Source organism: Pongo pygmaeus, chromosome 13, assembly GCF_028885625.2.
Source record: "Pongo pygmaeus isolate AG05252 chromosome 13, NHGRI_mPonPyg2-v2.0_pri, whole genome shotgun sequence".
NCBI classification, from domain to species: Eukaryota; Metazoa; Chordata; class Mammalia; order Primates; family Hominidae; genus Pongo; species Pongo pygmaeus.
Genome location: NC_072386.2, coordinates 36,479,722 through 36,497,355, shown reverse-complemented (window position 1 = coordinate 36,497,355; position 17,634 = coordinate 36,479,722). Strand labels below are relative to the sequence as shown.

The 17,634-nt window shown below is 37.5% G+C and overlaps 1 protein-coding gene across 11 annotated transcripts in view; it reads left to right on the top strand.

Annotated features, from left to right (window-relative positions):
• Nucleotides 1-17,634, top strand: part of FOCAD (focadhesin) — a 315,699-nt gene that overhangs the window by 284,385 nt on the left and 13,680 nt on the right. For all 11 annotated transcript variants that reach the window (XM_054501249.2, XM_063650500.1, XM_063650493.1 and 8 more), the window contains 4 exons: nucleotides 7,981-8,109; nucleotides 9,901-10,016; nucleotides 12,977-13,237; nucleotides 13,910-13,999. In XM_054501249.2, the coding sequence (XP_054357224.1) occupies nucleotides 7,981-8,109; nucleotides 9,901-10,016; nucleotides 12,977-13,237; nucleotides 13,910-13,999 (596 nt within the window). The remainder of the gene's footprint in view (nucleotides 1-7,980; nucleotides 8,110-9,900; nucleotides 10,017-12,976; nucleotides 13,238-13,909; nucleotides 14,000-17,634) is intronic.

The window sequence follows — 17,634 nt, the reverse complement described above, 5'->3', positions numbered from 1 at the left end:
AGGATAATGCTGATCTCTTAGAATAAGTTAGGAAATACTCCCTTCTCCTATTTTTTGAAAGAAATTGAGAAAGATTGGTGTTAATTCTTTAAGTGTCTGGGAGAATTCACCCCAATGAAGCCTTCTGGTCTTGAACTTTTCTTTGTTGGGAAATATTTGATTGCTGATACAATCTCTTTACTTGTTATAGGTCTGTTAAACTTTCTATGCATTCCTGACTCAGTTTTGATAATTTGTGTGCTTCTAGGAATTTTTCAATTTAATCTAGATTATCTAATCTGTTGGCATACATTTTTTCATAGAATTCTCTTGTAATCCTTTTTATTTCTGCAAGGTCCATACAAATGTTTCCATATTCATTTCTGATTTTATTTGCATGTTCTCTATGTTTTTTTCTTAGTCTAGCTAACAGTTGGCCAATTTTGTTTATCTTTTCTAAGTTCCAATTTTTGGTTCTGTTGTTTATATTGTTTTCCTCTTCTTTTTCTTCTTCTTTTTTTTTTTTTTTTGAGAGAGTTGGAGTATTGCTTTGTCGCCCAGGCTGGAGTACAGTGGCGTGATCTCAGCTCACTGCAACCTCCGCCTCCTGGGTTCAAGTGATTCTCCTACCTCAGCCCCCTGAGTAGCTGGGATTACAGGCGTCTGCCACCATGCCCAGCTAATTTTTGTATTTTTAGTAGAGACAGGGTTTGACCATGCTGTCCAGGCTGGTCTCGAACTCCTGACGTCAGGTGATCTGCCCACCTCGGCCTCCCAAAGTGTTGGGATTACAGGCGTAAGCCACCTCACCCAGCCTGTTTTCTTATTCTATACTTAATTATCTCCACTCTAAACTTTATTATTTCCTTCCTCTACCTTTGGGTATATTTGCTCTTCTTTTTCAAGTTCTTTGAGGCATAAAGTTAGGGATATTGATTAGAATTATTTCTACTTTTTAAAATGCCTTTTTAAACCCAGCATTTATTGCTATAGATGTCCCCCAGTACACTGTATTTGTGCGATTCCATAAATTTTGGTATTTTTATTTTTATGTTCATTTGTCTCAAAGTATTTTATAATTTCCCTGTGATTTCTTCTTTAATCCATTGGTCATTTAAGAATATCTTTCTTACTTTCCATTTATTAGTGAGTTTTCCAGTTTTTTGGAAATCTGTTCTTGATTTCTATTCCATTGTGTTTATGAAAATACTTGGTATGGTTCTGGTCTTTTAAAATTTATTGAGACTTGTTTTGTGGTCTGACATGTGGTAAGTCTTAGACAATGTTCCATGTGCTCTTGAAATGAATGTGTATTCTGATGGTGTTGAGTGGAACTGTTCTAGCTGTGCCAGCTAGGTCTCTCTGGTTTACACTGTTGATTAATAAGGATCCTTTATATCCTCATTAATCATATGTCTAGATATTCTATCTAGTATTGAAAGTAGAGTATTGAAGCCTCCAACGGTTACTGTAGAGCTGTTTCTCCTTTCAATTCTGTCAGTGTTTATGTATTTGGGGGCTCTACTGTTTGATTTGTATGTGTTTATAATTGTTAAATTTCTTGATTAATCTAATTTGAATTGATTCCAACTGAGCATCAACAACATATAAAAATTCTGCTCCTATAAAGTTCTATTTCTCCCTTTTATGTTGTTATTGTCCCAAATTACATGTGTATACATTATGTATCCATTAATGTAGATTTATAATCATTGTTTTATGCATTTGCCTTTTAAGTTACATAGTAAGTGAAAAGGGGAGTTATAAAACAAAAATATAATAGTAATGGCTTTTATATTTACCTATGTAATTACCTTTACCAGAATTCTTTATTTCTTTGTATAGCTTCAAATTATTATCTAGATTATTATTTAGTGTCTTTTTATTTTAGCCTTAAGGACTCCAGTTAACATTTCTCGTAGGGCATGTCTATGGGTAACAAACTCCCTCAACTTTGTTTTTCTGTATATGTCTTAATTTCTCCCTAATACTTGAATTATAGTTTTGTTGGATACAGCATTTTTCGATGACAGTTTTTTTTTTCTTTCAATAAAAAGTGTTATCATGTTCCTTACTGGACTCCATGGTTTCTGATGAGAAATGAGCTGTTAATCTTATTGGGAATCTCTTGTATGTGATGAATCACTTCTCTTTGCTGCTTTCAAGATTTTCAGTCTTTGTCTTTTAAAAATTTGGCTACAGTACGTCTTAGTGTGGATCTCTTTGCCTTTATCTTTCTTAGATTTGGTTGAGCTTCTTGAATGTATGGATTTGTGTCTTTTTTATTAAATTGGAGAAGTTTTCGGCCATTTTTCAAATATTCATTCTGCCCCTTTCTCTCCTATCCTTCTGGGATTCCTGTTATGCCTACGTTGGTGTGCTTGATGTATCCTTAGGCTCATACTTTTCATCTTTCTTTCTTCTCTGTAGACTAAGTGATTTCAGTTGACATATCTTTATGTGAGCTGATTTCTTTTGCCTGCTCAAGTCTGCTATTTAATCCCTCTAGTGAGTTTTTCATTGCAGTTACTGTACTTTTTAGAGTACAGAACTCTATAATTTGTTTGGTTCTTTTAAAAAAGAACTCTTTTTGATATTCTCTTTTTTCTTTTCTTGTATTGTTCTCCTGGTTTCTTTTAGTTCTTTGTCCATAATTTTCTTTAGCTGAATATATTTAAGAGAGTTGCTTTCAAGTCTTTGTCTAGTAAGTCCAATGTCTTTGCCTCCTCTGGGACATTTTCTGTTAATTTCTTCTGTGAAATGACAAAGCTTCCTTGTTTCATTTTATGCTCCATATTTTTTTGAAAACTAGACTTTTTTGAATGTTAAAATTCAGTTTTATTCCAAGAATAAAACAAAATATTGTAAAATATATAACATAAAATTTAACTTTTAAATATACTGTTTTATGACATTAAGCATTAATGTGACATTAAACATTAATTAAGCAATAATCACCACCATCCAGCTTCAGAACTTTGAAAACTGAACATTTTGGATATTGTAACAGGGTAACTTCAAGTATCAGAGTCTTTCTTTTCCTTATTGTTTGTTTTCGTTTCTTGCTGTGGGCTATGTTCAGTGACTTCTCAAAATTGTAAAGCCTGTCTGTATTCTTTCTCTCTGAAGGCTCTATTCTTTTAGCCAGTGATTGGCTAGTGTCTGATGGAGATTTCCTTGAACACCAGAAGTCAAAAAAAGGAAAACAAAAAAGACTCTGCCTTTTCTCCATAATGTGATTATTACACATTGCATGCCTATATCAAAATATCTCATGTGCCCCATGCCCCATAAATATATACATCTACTGTGTACCCACAAAATCAAAAATTAAAATTACTCTGCCACCACTTCTGCTTCTGCTTCTACTTTTTTTTATCTCTACCAATTATGCTGCTATTTCTGAATATGCATCTTCTTTTTTAAAAAATTGTAGTGATAAGTACATAACATAAAATTTACTCTCATAACCATTTTTTTTTAATTTTTTTGGTGGGGAGACAGAGTTTTGCTCTTGTTGCTCAAGCTGGAGTACAATGGTGCAATCTTGGCTCACCATAACCTTCACCTCCCGGGTTCAAGCAATTCTCCTGCCCCAGCCTCCTGAGTAGCAGAGATTACAGGCATGCACCACCATGCCCGGCTAATTTTTTGTATTTTTAGTAGAGATGAGATGGAATTTCTCCATTCAATAGTGTTAATGTGAATGTATATTCATATTGTTATGAAACAGTTCTCCAGAACTTTTCAGAACTTAGAAAACTGAAACTCTAGCCATTAAACAATAACTCCCTTTCCCCCACCCCTCTCCCTAGCCCCTGGTAACCACCATTCTATTTTATTTTTCTGTGAATTTGACTACTTTAGATACTTCACATAAATGGAATCATACATTTTTTTGTGTGTGAATGGCTAATTTAATTTAATGGCCTTAAGTTTCATCCATGCTATAGCATCTAGCATGATTTTCTTTTTTTATAAGACTGAATAATGTTCCATGTTATGTATATACTGCATTTTGTTTATTCATTCTTTCATCAGTGGACATTTGGGTTGCTTTTACCAATTGGCTATTGTGAATAATGCTGCTGTGAACATGGGTTTGCAAGATCTCTTCATGATCTTGCTTTCAATTTCTTTGGGATATATATCTAAAAGTGAGGTTGCTGGATTATATGGTAGTTGTAGTTATAATTTTATATTTGTATAAAATAATGTGTAATTTTTTAAGGAACTGCCATACTGTTTTATATAGTGGTCACATCATTTTATAGTCCTACCAAGTGTACATAAGGGTTCCAATATCTCCATATCCTTGGCAACACTTTTTATTTTCTGGTGTTTTTGTTGCTGTTGTTTTTATAGCAACAAATAGGTTCTAATAGGTATAGGCTGATATCTCATTGTGGTTTTGATTTGGTTTGGTTTTTTTCCTTCTGATTAGTGATATTGGTCATTTTCATATGCTTGTTGGACATTTGTATATCATCTTTGGGAAAATGTCTAAGTTCTTTGCCCATTTTTATATGCTCCTCTTTTTTTCTATGTTACTCCTTTTTTAGCTGCTCTTTTTTCCTTTTGTTGATTCTCCCTCTGCCCTCTCTTTTTCAGTTTCTGGTTGTTCTGCTTTTCCTGCTAATTCTGCATGTGCTTCTCTTTTCTCCTATGCTTCTTTCTGCTGTTTTTCATTTTTCTTTCTCTGCCTGCTTTTTCAGTATCTATTCATTTTGCTTCTGTTTCTCTTTTTCAACTTCTGTTAATTATGTTACTTTTTCTGCTGATTCCACATAGCTTCTCCTTTTTGCAGCTATTTTCCTTCTGTTGTCTCTGCCCTATTTCTTCTTCCACCTTTTCAGTGTGCTGATTTTACCTCTGCTTCTCCTTGTTCCCGTGCTTCTCCTTTCTGCAGCTATTTTACCTTATGCTGACTTTGCCTTGTTCTGGTTCCCTCTTCTTTCAACATCTGCTGAAGTGGCCGCGCTCCTTGTTCCTGTGCTTCTCCTTTCTGCAGCTGATTTACTTCTGCTGACTTTGCCCTGTTCTGGTTCCCTCTTCTTTCAGCATCTGCTGATGTGGCCTCTGCTTCTCCTTGTTCCTGTGCTTCTCCTTTCTGTAAATATTTTACCTTCTGCTGACTTTGCCTGGTTCTGGTTCCCTCTTCTTTCAGCATCTGCTGATGTGGCCTCTGCTTCTCCTTGTTCCTGTACTTCTCCTTTCTGCAGCTATTTTACCTTCTGCTGACTTTGCCCTGTTCTGCTTCCTTCTTCTTTCAGCATCTGCTGATGTAGCCTCTGCTTCTCCTTGTTCCTGTGCTTCTCCTTTCTGCAGCTATTTTACCTTCTGCTGACTTTGCCCTGTTCTGCTTCCCTCTTCTTTCAGCATCTGCTGATGTGGCCTCTGCTTCTCCTTGTTCCTGTGCTTCTCCTTTCTGCAACTATTTTACCTTCTGCTGACTTTGCCCTGTTCTGCTTCCCTCTTCTTTCAGCATCTGCTGATGTGGGCTCTGCTTCTCCTTTTTCCCATGTTTCTCCTTTCTGCAGCTTTTTTTTTCTTCTGCTCATTCTTGCTTCCCCACTTTTAGCATCTGCTAATTTGGTCTCTGCTTCTCCTTTTTCCTGTGCTTCTCATTTGTGCTGCTGTTTTCCCTTTTGCTAACTCTGCCCTGCTTCCCCCTTCTTTCAGCATCTGTTGATGTGGCCCCTGCTTCTCCTTTTTCCTATGTTTCTCCTTTCTGTAGCTATTTTTCCTCCTGCTGACCCTACCCTGCTTTTGCTTCCACCTTTTAGCATCTGCTAATTTGGGCTGTGCTTCTCCTTTTTCCTATGCTTCTCATTCCTGCTGCTGTTTTCACTTTTGCTGTCTCTGCCCTACTTCCCCCTTCTTTCAGCATCTGTTCATGGCCTCTGCTTCTCCTTTTTCCTATGTTTCTCCTTTCTGCAGCTGTTTTTTTTCTGCTGACTCTTGCTTCCCCATTTTAGCATCTGCTAATTTGGCCTCTGCTTCTCCTTTTTCCTATGTTTCTCCTTTTTGCAGCTGTTTTTTTTCTGCTGACTCTTGCTTCCCCATTTTAGCATCTGCTAATTTGGCCTCCGCTTCTCCTTTTTCCTATGTTTCTCCTTTCTGCAGCTGTTTTTTTCCTGCTGACTCTTGCTTCCCCATTTTAGCATCTGCTAATTTGTGCTCTGCTTCTCCTTTTTCCTATGCTTCTCATTTATGCTGCTGTTTTCACTTTTGCTGTCTCTGCCCTACTTCCCCCTTCTTTCAGCATCTGTTCATGGCCTCTGCTTCTCCTTTTTCCTATGTTTCTCCTTTCTGCAGCTGTTTTTTTTCTGCTGACTCTTGCTTCCCCATTTTAGCATCTGCTAATTTGGCCTCTGCTTCTCCTTTTTCCTGTGCTTCTCTTTTCTGCTGCTGTTTTCACTTTTGCTAATTCTGGCTCCACATCTGCATCTCCCATCTTTCAGCATCTACTGATTCTGCTACTTTTTCTGATGATTTTGCCTCCGCTTCTCCTTCTTCCTATGCTTCTCCTTTCTGAAGCTGTTTTTCCTTTTGCTGACTCTACTTCCACTCTGATTCCCCCTTTTTCAGCATCTTCTGATTCAGGTGCTTTTTTGCTGATCCTGCCTCTGCTTTTCCTTTTCCTACCTCTGCTTTTCCTTTTGTTGATTCTGCTTCTCTTTCTGCTGATGCTGATTTCCTTTCTGCTGCCGATGTTGATCCTGCTGCTTTTGCTTCTCCTTGGTCTTCTACATTTTAATGTGTTATACTATTTCTGACCTCCTCGTAGCTTCACATTTACATGGCCCTTAATGGCTATTCTATTCCTGATTGCACCATATGTTTCCACTCACAAATGCTCCACTATCTGTTTTTCAATTTCTAATTACCCTATACACACTCCCTTAAAAAAGGAATATGATATTAAAGTAATGGTACTATGTCATAGGCAGCTGGTTAACTGATGGACTAGATGTTACACAGCCCTTAGATGCTCACTTCTAGAACGGTCACCATGGCACAGGCTGGGAAGCAGAAAAACTAGAGACTCCCAAGGTACAGAATGCAGTCTAGGACTACAGAGACTAGGTAATACATAGTCCATAGAATGGAATGTACCTGAGTGAGCAGTCCTTATTCTCTCTGCTGGAAGTAGATTGAGGTGTAAGTGAGCAATGAGGTACTAATGTAAAAGAAGTTACTTAATTTGGAAAACTAGATAAAAAGACCAGCGTGTGCAGAGGACAGCTAAGTAGCAATGTAGAAAATTTTTATCCAGTCAAAAAGGAAAGACTGTAGACAAGTGAAAGAATGAAATCATGTCATTTATAGCCACCTGGAGAACTCATGTTAAGTGAAACAAACCAGCCACAAAAAGATAAATATCACACATGTGGAAGCTAAAAAAGTTGATCTCATATGCAATGCCAAAGAAAGTTGATCTTATACAGAGGTAGAGAGTATAGAATAGTGGTTACCAGAGGTTAGGAAGAGAAGGAGGATGGGGCAATAATGAGGGATTGGTTAAAGGAAACAAAATGAGGAATAAGTTCAAATACGGGGAATAAGTTCTGGTGTTCTAAAGCACTGTAGGGTGACTATAGTTAACAGTAATTGTTATTTCCAAATAGCTAGATAAGAGGATTTTGAATGTTTCAGCAAAAAGAAATGATAAATATTGGAGATGATGGATATGTTATTTATCCTGGTTTGTTCATTGCACATATGTATGGAAATATCACTCCATACCCCATAAATATATACAGTTATTATATATCATTGAAAAATTTATAAAAAATTTTTAAAAAGAGAAGAACAGAGGGAGCAAGCTTTTCTGGCAAATGGAGTTGGAATTAAGAGCACAGAATTGAAGGGTTGATCACAATTGAAGATGTGATATCAGATCTTTTGATGCTAGAAGGAAGGAAGGAATTGTTGGCATTTTCCACTTCCATGATGGTATGCAGGTGTTTTACTATTATTTTTCCCTTTCTGTTATAGGTCCTGAATCTGTGCCTCCTTCCCTTCTTAAAGTAGTGATGAAACCCATAGCAACTGTTGGAGAAAGCTACCAATATCCTCCTGTGAACTGGGCTGCACTTCTCTCTCCACTTATGAGGCTAAATTTTGGTAAATATCACGTGCTTTTAAGTCTTCAGACTTTGATTTTACTATTTGACCTGAATGGAAAAACAGATTCTGTGTCACAATGTGTAGTGACTGGATAGACTTTTGAGATCTTGAGGTTTGTCATGTTGGATGGAATGGCTGGGTTACTTTCACTCAGTCATTGAGCCCCTGAGGGTGAGGAAGAAGAGGTCTAAAGACACAGGCCAGATACACCTGCCAAAAACAATGCTTGATTGAGGTTTGCGGACTGCTGGGAATGTGGTACAGGTTCCATTAAGCTTGGCCTTGTGGTTATCAAACTACATTTCCAGAGCCATAGGTTTCGAGAAGTACCATGTGGGATGCTGTATTAATTTTCTATTGCTGCTGTAACAAATCACCACAGTGGCTTGAAACAACACAAATTTATTATCTTTACACATCCATAGGCCAGAAGTCCAACATGTTTCTCACCAGACTAAGATCAAGGTATCAGCAAATTAGAATTTCTTTCTAGAGGTTCTAGGGAAGAATTCATTTCCTTTTCTTTTCTAGCCTCTAGAAGCTTCCCACATTCTTTGACTTGTGGCCCCCTTTCTGCATCTTCAAGGCAAGCAATAGAGGGCTAAGGTCTTCTCACACCATCATCTTTCTGGTTCTCTGTAGCCAGGAAAGGTTTTCCACCTTTAAGGACTCATGTGATTAATAGGCTCATTTAAATAATCCAGGATAATCTCTCCATCTCAAAATCCTTAACCTTAATCACATCTGCAAAGTTTCTTTGTCATATAAGGTAGTGTATTCACAGGTTCCAGGGATCAGGATGTGGACATTATTGGGGACCATTAGTCTGCTTACCACAGTTATTTTGTGGTGAGAGGCAAACAGAATGCACACCTCAACACCTCCCTTTCATCCACAGCAACCTATTTTATACAGAATAGAGTTATACATGCAAATATAATTTAATGTACTTGTTCCCCACCCTAACTCCAAAAATAAAATAAAATAAGAAGGGGGGATGAAGAGCAATTTAAACAGTGTTGTAAAATTGTGTGTGTTTGTGTATGTGCCTGCTGTGAGTGCTCTATCATTTATAGTAGAGTGCATACTTACATATGATATGTAAAACAACTTTTATACTGTAATTTATGTGCGGTTTCAGAGATAAAGATAATTTTGACTACATACAATTTTTCACTTAAATGCTTTCATATAAACCTAATCTCTATGTAAGATATAATGTCACCATACTGGGTTCCCAGAGATTTCTTTTGAAAAATGTGTTCCTCTGTCCCTCTCCATGTTTCGTGTGCTATATTGAAATGTTTGTGTTTCATTTAAGTCCTTAGAAAAAGGAAGGAAAATAAGGTGCTGATTGGAATCTTATTACTAGAAAGGCTTGATGACTAGAGTATGTGGCTGTATCTTGAAGCCATTCCACACCTTGATGTATTTCTTCATGGTCTGCATATGAGATGGAGAGAAGGGAAAAACAGAGATCAAGAGATTACTAGCTAGAATTTTCTCATATTTTAGATAGTGTTTGAGTGTGTAGTTTCCTCTGAATATCATAAGAGAAATTCCCGTATCTAGTTCAAGCCCCTTGCCAGTTCCAAGGTGGGACTGTGATGCCATTGGACATGTTATTTTGCCTCATAACTAACAAGTCTCTTGAATATCTCTTCTGGTTTACTGAAGTTCTGTTACTTGCAAAAGTCACATGAGCAGATGCTTTGATTTGAGATATTAAAGCCTGAAAATGAGTCAGGAAAGTATATATTCAGATTCTTTTCCTTTCTTGCCTTTCAGGTGAAGAGATCCAGCAACTGTGCCTTGAAATTATGGTGACCCAGGCACAGTCATCCCAGAATGCAGCTGCACTATTGGGCTTGTGGGTGACACCACCACTGATCCACAGTCTGAGTGTATGTAGTAACTAAGGGTGTTGGCCAACAGGAGGATATTGTTCTTTAGGAGGAGATTAACATTCATTTGGATGTGTGTTCTCAAAGTCAAGAGGTGACAGATGAGATCTTCACAAAAATCGAGGGTTTGATAGTAGCTGGCCTGCATATTGGAAAATTATATAGTTCAGAACCCTGCCATAGCCATTACCATTCATGCTTTAGCTACCATTTATTACAAAAAGTGGAAAATGATGATCAGAGATATTAAAGTTCCTTTCTCAGGATCATATAGCTAGAAAGTTGTGGAATTATTTGAACTTATGTTTATTTGATTATATAGTATATGTAATTATTTCAGTACATATTAAGAGAAAGGAAATCCATATGTACCGGACTCATCCATGTATTATCCTTCCCCTTTCCCAGAGGAGCCAGCTATTAAGGTGAGCCGTGATTTGGCTAGGTATCACATCAAGGGGACCAGGGGATGTAGGTGGGAGTGTGTAAGTGGAGAGCATGAAAGATCTCTGCTAGGCTGTTTAGCTTGAGCAAAGCGTTGAGAAAGCAATGACCCAGTCTGGTGTTTTTGATAGAGGGGGCTAGCACCTTTCACGCATAGGCCAAGGGCAGATAGGAAGAATAGGGCAAGAGAGTTTAAAGATGTGAAGTTAGTAAAGATGTATAGTTTTGATTAGGTTTCAAACTAGAACAGAAAAACATATTCCATGATTCTTTAGAGGTTTACCAGTTGATATAAGTTAAATGCTGTCGTCTTTTAATTGTCTCCATAATCTGGCCTATTCTTCTGTCCTAGGAGGCTTTAGTTGTTTGAGAACAGTGCAAAGCCCTCTTATCATTTCCTCAGTCTCTTGGCCTTTGTCCCTATTCGGCCTTGTTTCTGTTTTTTTGTTGTTGTTTTTGAGACAGTTTCTCACTCCATAGCCCAGGCTGGAGTGCAGTGGCACAATCTCGACTCACTGCAACCTCCGCTTCCTGGGTTCAATTGATTTTCGTGCCTCAGCCTCTCAAGTAGCTGGGACTATAGGTGTGCGCCACCATGCCCATCTAATTTTTGTATTTTTAGTAGAGACGGGGTTTCACCAAGTTGGCAAGGCTGGTTTCGAACTCCTGACCTCAAGTGATCTGCCCACCTCAGTCTCCCAAAGTGCTGGGATTACATGTGTGAGCCACCACACTGGGCCTGTTTTTGTTTTTTTAAACCTTTCCTACTCCTCACTGTCTTTAACTGAAAGTGGATGCTATCAAGGTCTGCATCTTTCTGTCAGGTATTAACTTCACTCCACCTGTCTGTTCCAAGTGGCTCCCAGCTGCCTGCCACTTACTGAGCCCTTGCTGTGCACCTGGTACCTGCAAGCACTCAGTGAGTACTTACAGAAATCAGACTTAATTTCTCTACAGCCGGACAGGACAGTTTTAAAAATAGCTTTGTTGACTTATAATCTATATAGCCTAAAATATGGCTGTTTGAAAGTGTAAAATGTGATGAATTGAGTACCTTTACAGGTTTTTCAATCATCACCAAGAATATTTCCATCACCTGACAAGTTCCATTGTGCTTGTTTGTAGTCAATCCCCACTCCCAGCTTCAGACCCAAGCCACCACCAATATGCTTTCTATTTGTAGTATTGCCTTTCTAAAATAACCTTTATTTATATAATTTTATATAAATTATATATAAATTTCATATAAATTTTTGAAATTCTTTAGAATGGAATTATACAATATGATTTTTTTTATGTCTGTCTTGTTTCATGTCTGAGAGATACATTTTATTATTTCCATTTTAACAGAATTATAAACTGAGGCAAATGGAGGTCAAGCAAAGTTTGCCTAGCTAATAAAAGAGAGAGCTCTATCTATCTGAGTTCAAAGCCCTTTTCTATTCACTCCTTCTTACTTTTGAATCAGACCTATTTCCAGCCTGTTGGGTTGGCCTCCGAAATTTTCCTAAATTTTACTTATCCTTTCATTTATCTTTTAGATCTGTGCTACTCTGTGCATTTGTCTTTGATTATTTATCTTTTTTGTTATCTTGGTTAATTAACAAATTAAGTTTGCGAATTCATTTTCTTAAATATAGAATGATCTGAGATGGCATATTCTTTAAAATGAGGTCTTGAGAAAACTCATGCAACTACACTGATCTTTTTAGAAATTTGCAGAAAACATTGTTCCTCTGTCCCTCCCCTATTTTTGTGTGCTATCTTGAAAAAACAAAAATAGCACACAAAAAAGTTTTTGCCAGGTTTTACTTTTTAGATCACTTATTTTGCCAGATTTTATTTTTAGATCACTTATTTTAGACTTGCTGCCCCTTTAGTAGCATGTTTATGTTCCTAAGAATTTTCGAAGCCCACTTGGTTAAAATCTGTCATATAACAGAGCTGTTACTAACATGCCCTTTCTTGGCTCTCGTGAACTCTAAGGTGCCTGGTCAGTTCTACATGCTCAGCTGGTGGTTTTACTTTGGTCATAAATGGTCTCAGCATGTCACTTCTCCTTATTACTTCCTTATTTTTTCTCAGAAGAAATTAATAGTATCAGATGCTCTGTTTAGTTGATTTTCAGCAGATGAGCCTTTCATCTTCCAGAGCTTTTCTTGCCAGAGAATGTGACCTTTTAAAACTGAAAAGTAACTGTCATGTACTTTCAGAAGTAGCATTTTATTCCCGTCACTGAAAACATCCAAGGTTTAAGCTGAGTAGTTCACAGATGGGTTGGCAGATCCCATATAAACACATGATTCACCCTGGATCAGAAGTAACTGCAGAAGCCAAAATTACATGCATTGGTGGCCCATTGGACCGTGAAGCTGTGGGAAAATGAAGGGGGAAGGAAGTAACCTGAACCTTTTATCTCTCAGTCTATCCTCAAACACAGTGATGACGTACAGGTTTTGAACACTGCAAACCCAGACTTGCCTGTTTACATTCAACCTCTTCTGTTTTACTTCCAGCTGAATACCAAGAGATATCTCCTGATATCTGCACCTCTGTGGATAAAACACATCTCTGATGAACAGATCCTGGGTTTTGTTGAAAATTTAATGGTGGCAGTTTTTAAAGCAGCTTCCCCACTTGGAAATCCTGAGCTATGCCCGAGTGCTTTACAGGGTCTGAGCCAGGCCATGAAACTGCCCAGCCCTGCTCACCACCTCTGGAGTCTGCTCTCTGAAGCTACTGGGAAAATTTTTGACCTCCTGCCAAATAAGATTCGGGTGAGGAACAAAAATATTTACATTCCTGACAATTTATGTTTGGGATATTTTAAAGGCTTCTTGGCAAACTGGGGAGGTGTATGTTTTAAGAATGTGGGTGGGAAGGCTAGCAAGAAATAACCACATTCTTTACTAGGAGTGTGTTTGTTTCCAAGATCTAAATTGAGGTTGAATATTTAGAACCAAAGTTTTGAGTAAGCTTAGAAGCAGTTTAACCAGTGCTGCTCCGGGAAATTTGCTATTAGGCCTTTTTACCAAATGCCTCTTGTAGAAGACGAGAAAGCTCAGAAGTCCTTACACTTTACACCTGGAGAATCCTTGGGCTTGATTTCCCATATACTGTTTATATAAAACAATTTAGCATCAGCCCTTCCCCTCCCCCAAAAGACCTCCGAATTGTAATTTTACAAAGAGGTTAGAAATTTATTTGGGATGAAGAAATTTTGATAAGGAGAAAAAAGTATAGCCAAAACAAAACAAAACAAAAAAACACAAAGTAACAGGAAAGATGTCTTCAAAATGATAAAAATTGGCAAAATGTTTTGGTTTGGTTAAAATTAAAATCTCATCAGCTGCTGTTCATGGGGATAAGAAAATCTAATAATTTGTCAGAACATTTTGACCTGTTATTTTACACTGTTTGTTGACATGTTTGGGATTTTTCTTTATCAGAGAAAGGATCTAGAGCTGTATATCAGCATAGCAAAATGCCTCTTAGAAATGACAGATGATGATGCCAATCGGATCGCTCAGGTTACTAAGGTAATAACATATCTTTCTATACCTTTTTTCATTATTGAGGCAGAAATTACAATTGAAGAATTGACTTCAGTGTTTGGCTGCAGCAAGTTTTGCTTCATTTTTGTTATTGGTTAATTTCAGGAAACTATATTTCATTTACATTGTCGAGCCTCTTGTTCAGCCTACTAATGTGGTTGGTGCTTAACAAATGTATGGATGGATAGATGGATGAATAACTTTTAACCCAATTTCTCCCACTTTGTCCTTCACCTGATCCTATCCTTAGGAATGAAGAAGGTGGTTGATTGAAAAGCAAGCACTATTAGCCCTGACACAGGATAATTTATTTCCCACACCCATGCCCAAGTCAAACGATGAATGAGCAAAAAGTAGCATATCAGTAAAGTTGCCAGATTTAGCAAACAAAATACAAGATATTTTGTTAAATTTGAGTTGCAGATCAGTAATGAATTATTTCTTAGTACAAGTACATCCCAAATGACACACTTGTATTTGAATGGCAGTTTTGCATACCAACTAATACCAATGGTTTAGAGAACTGTGAGCTCCCTTATAGCTGGTGGACTTCGTGTCATTTATTTTACTTTATGGCAGGTTTGCCTATTCAATCAGATCCTTGAATTTCGGCATCATATGGCAGTGGTTCTCAGAATGTGGTCTTTGCATAAGTAGCATCAGCATCGCCTTGGAAATGATAAGAAATGTGAGTTATTGAGCCCCCATCTAGACCTCCTGAATCAGAAACTCTGGAGATGGAGCCCAGGAGTCTATGTTTTGATTGTCTCTCCAGGTGATTCTGGTGTATCCTAAGGTTTGAAAACCACTGTTAAAGAATATTTGGGGCCAGGTGCGGTGGCTCACGCCTATAATCCCAGCACTTTGGGAGTCCGAGTCGGGTGGATCATGAGGTCAAGAGATCGAGACTATTCTGGCCAACATGGTGAAACCCCGTCTCTACTAAAGGTACAAAAATTAGCTAGGTGTAGTGGCACACACCTGTAGTCCCAGCTACTCGGGAGGCTGAGGCAGGAGAATCGCTTGAACCCAGGAGGTGGAGGTTGCAGTGAGCCGAGATCCCACCCCTGTACTCCAGCCTGGTGACAGAGCGAGACTCTGTCTCAAAAAAAAAAAAGAATATATGGAATATCAACATTTTGGAAGTTAGGTGGTTTTAAGCAAGGAGAAGCAACATAAGAAAATAGTTAAGATGATGGACTGTGGAGCCTCACTGCTTCAGTTTGAAATCCAGCTCTGCAATTTACTAGCAATGTGATCTTGGTTAAGCTTCATAAGCTCTCTGCCTCAGTTCCCTTATCTATAAAGGGGAGATAATAACACCTATGACTTAGGGCTCTTTTGAGAGTTTAGTGAGTTAGTCCATGTTGAGTATTTGGAATGCTGCCTAGGTCAAGATAAGAACTCAGTATTTATTATCATAATTATTACATATGTGTAATGAATTATAGCCTACTATTACATTCATGTAATGTAATTGGAAATAAAGTATGTCATTTACTTCTTAGTACCTAGAGCTGAAGGTTGCTGTTACTTGCTTGAGTTTCTACCTAAAATACCATTCAGAACATTATCACTGGAACATACTAAGTAGTGTTCTGATGTCCCCAAAAGAGTTAGTCTGCTTCAGCAAGGTCAGAGTTTTCTATTTGTTTCTGAAAAGAATAGAGGTAGAGGTAAGAATAAGATAGTGGTAGAGAACACAGACTCCCTCAGTTCTGTTTCTTACTCTGCCACCTGTAGCTATGTGACCTTAATTTAAGCAAGTTGCTTAACCACTGTGCTTCAGTTTCCCCATCTGTAAAGGTGGGACTTTAATAGTGATCTACTGCAGAGAATTGGGGTGAGAATGAGTAAATACAGCAGTTCTCAAATGTTTTAGTCTCAGGAACACTTTAGCTTCTTAAAAATTATTGAGGATGCCAAAGAGCTTTTAATTATAAGGGTCATATCTGTTGACATTTATCTTATTAGAAATTTAAAGAGTAGGAAAACTTTTAAATATTTACTTAAAAGCAATAATAAGAAACCCATTATATATGAACATGATTAATAAAAAAATTTAAAGCATAAAAATTTAGTGAGAAAAGTGGCATTGTTTTACATTTTTGTAAATCTCCTTAATGTCTGGCTTAATAGAAGACAGCTGGATTCTCATGGCAGCTTCTTCTTTCCATCTGTTGTGAGGTTGTTTTGGTGAAGTATGTGAAGAAATTCCAGCCTCATACAGATATGCAGGAGGAAAAGGGAAACGTGTGCTAATAGTCTTTTCACATAATTATGGACATCCTTCTTTTACATTTCACCAAAAAACTCAACAACTTTTAGTTCCTTTTTTTAAAAAAATATTTTTTAGACTGAGTCTCACTTTGTTGCCCAGCCTGGAATGCAGTGGCATGATCTCAACTCACTGCAACCTCCGTCTTCGGGGTTCAAGTGATTCTCCTGCCTCAGCCTCCAGAGTAGCTGGGATTACAGGCATCCACCACCATGCCTGGCTAATTTTTATATTTTTAGTAGAGACGGGGTTTTACCATGTTGGCCAGGCTGGTTTTGACCTCCTGACCTCAAGGTGATCCTCCTGCCTTGGCCTCCCAAAGCGCTATGATTACAGGCCTGAGCCACCATGCCTGGCCAGCAACTTGTAGTTCCTTAAAGGTTAGTTGCAATGTAGAATCTGAAACCATATTAGTGAAACTCATATACTTTGTTACATTAAATTCCACTGGTCTGTTTTGCACTTTGGGTCTTTTACCCATGCATGGTTTTGTAATATCATACATTGGTCATGTGGAAAATATTGAATCACTGAGTTTTGAAGATCTTCCAAATGTTGACAATATAAAATAATCGTATTGTTAATAGCACTACCAATCTCATCAGAAAAGCTTTTTACATATTGGGAAGCTGCCAGGCTCATAGAAGCAGAAACACATTTTCCAAAAATCTAATTTTCTCTTGAAAGCTCAGATTTTATCATTTGGGAGCAAATACTATCAGGTATTTTTCTTGAAGTGACAGGTTCACTTCCTTCAGTTTCAAGAAAATAATCTGTCAAATACCCAGGTTGAATAACCATAGTTTTTCCATCAATTATTCTTTCAAGTAAATGGTGTTCTGTGAAAAGAGTGGCTATTTCACAGCCTAATCTTACACGTGTTCTTCCCTGGCTTGAGACCACCATCATACTTGGGTATGCAGCACAGTTCTCTTATGAGTATTTCTCAGTTTGTCCTACAGAATATTTTTAAAAATATTTACTCAAGGGCCAATGTTTAATGGAACTAATAATTTTTATTGTTTACAAGGATATTTTAAGTGAAATTGGCTTGTGAAAAAAAATAAATGTCAGTACAATATACAATGAATAGTAGTACACTTTGGTGCTAACATAAAAATAGTTTTGACCTCACAGAACCTCTTATGTACCTTGGGGTTCCACAGAAGTTCTGTGTACCATACTTTGAAAACCACTGAATTAACACATGTTAAGTGCTTGGAGTGATGCCTGGCACACAGTAAGTACTGTATTTGTTAGTCATCATTTTATTATTATTGTTTGTGTATATTTACTAAATATCATCACTGACTAACTCCTGAACAAATTTATGGTTTTAATG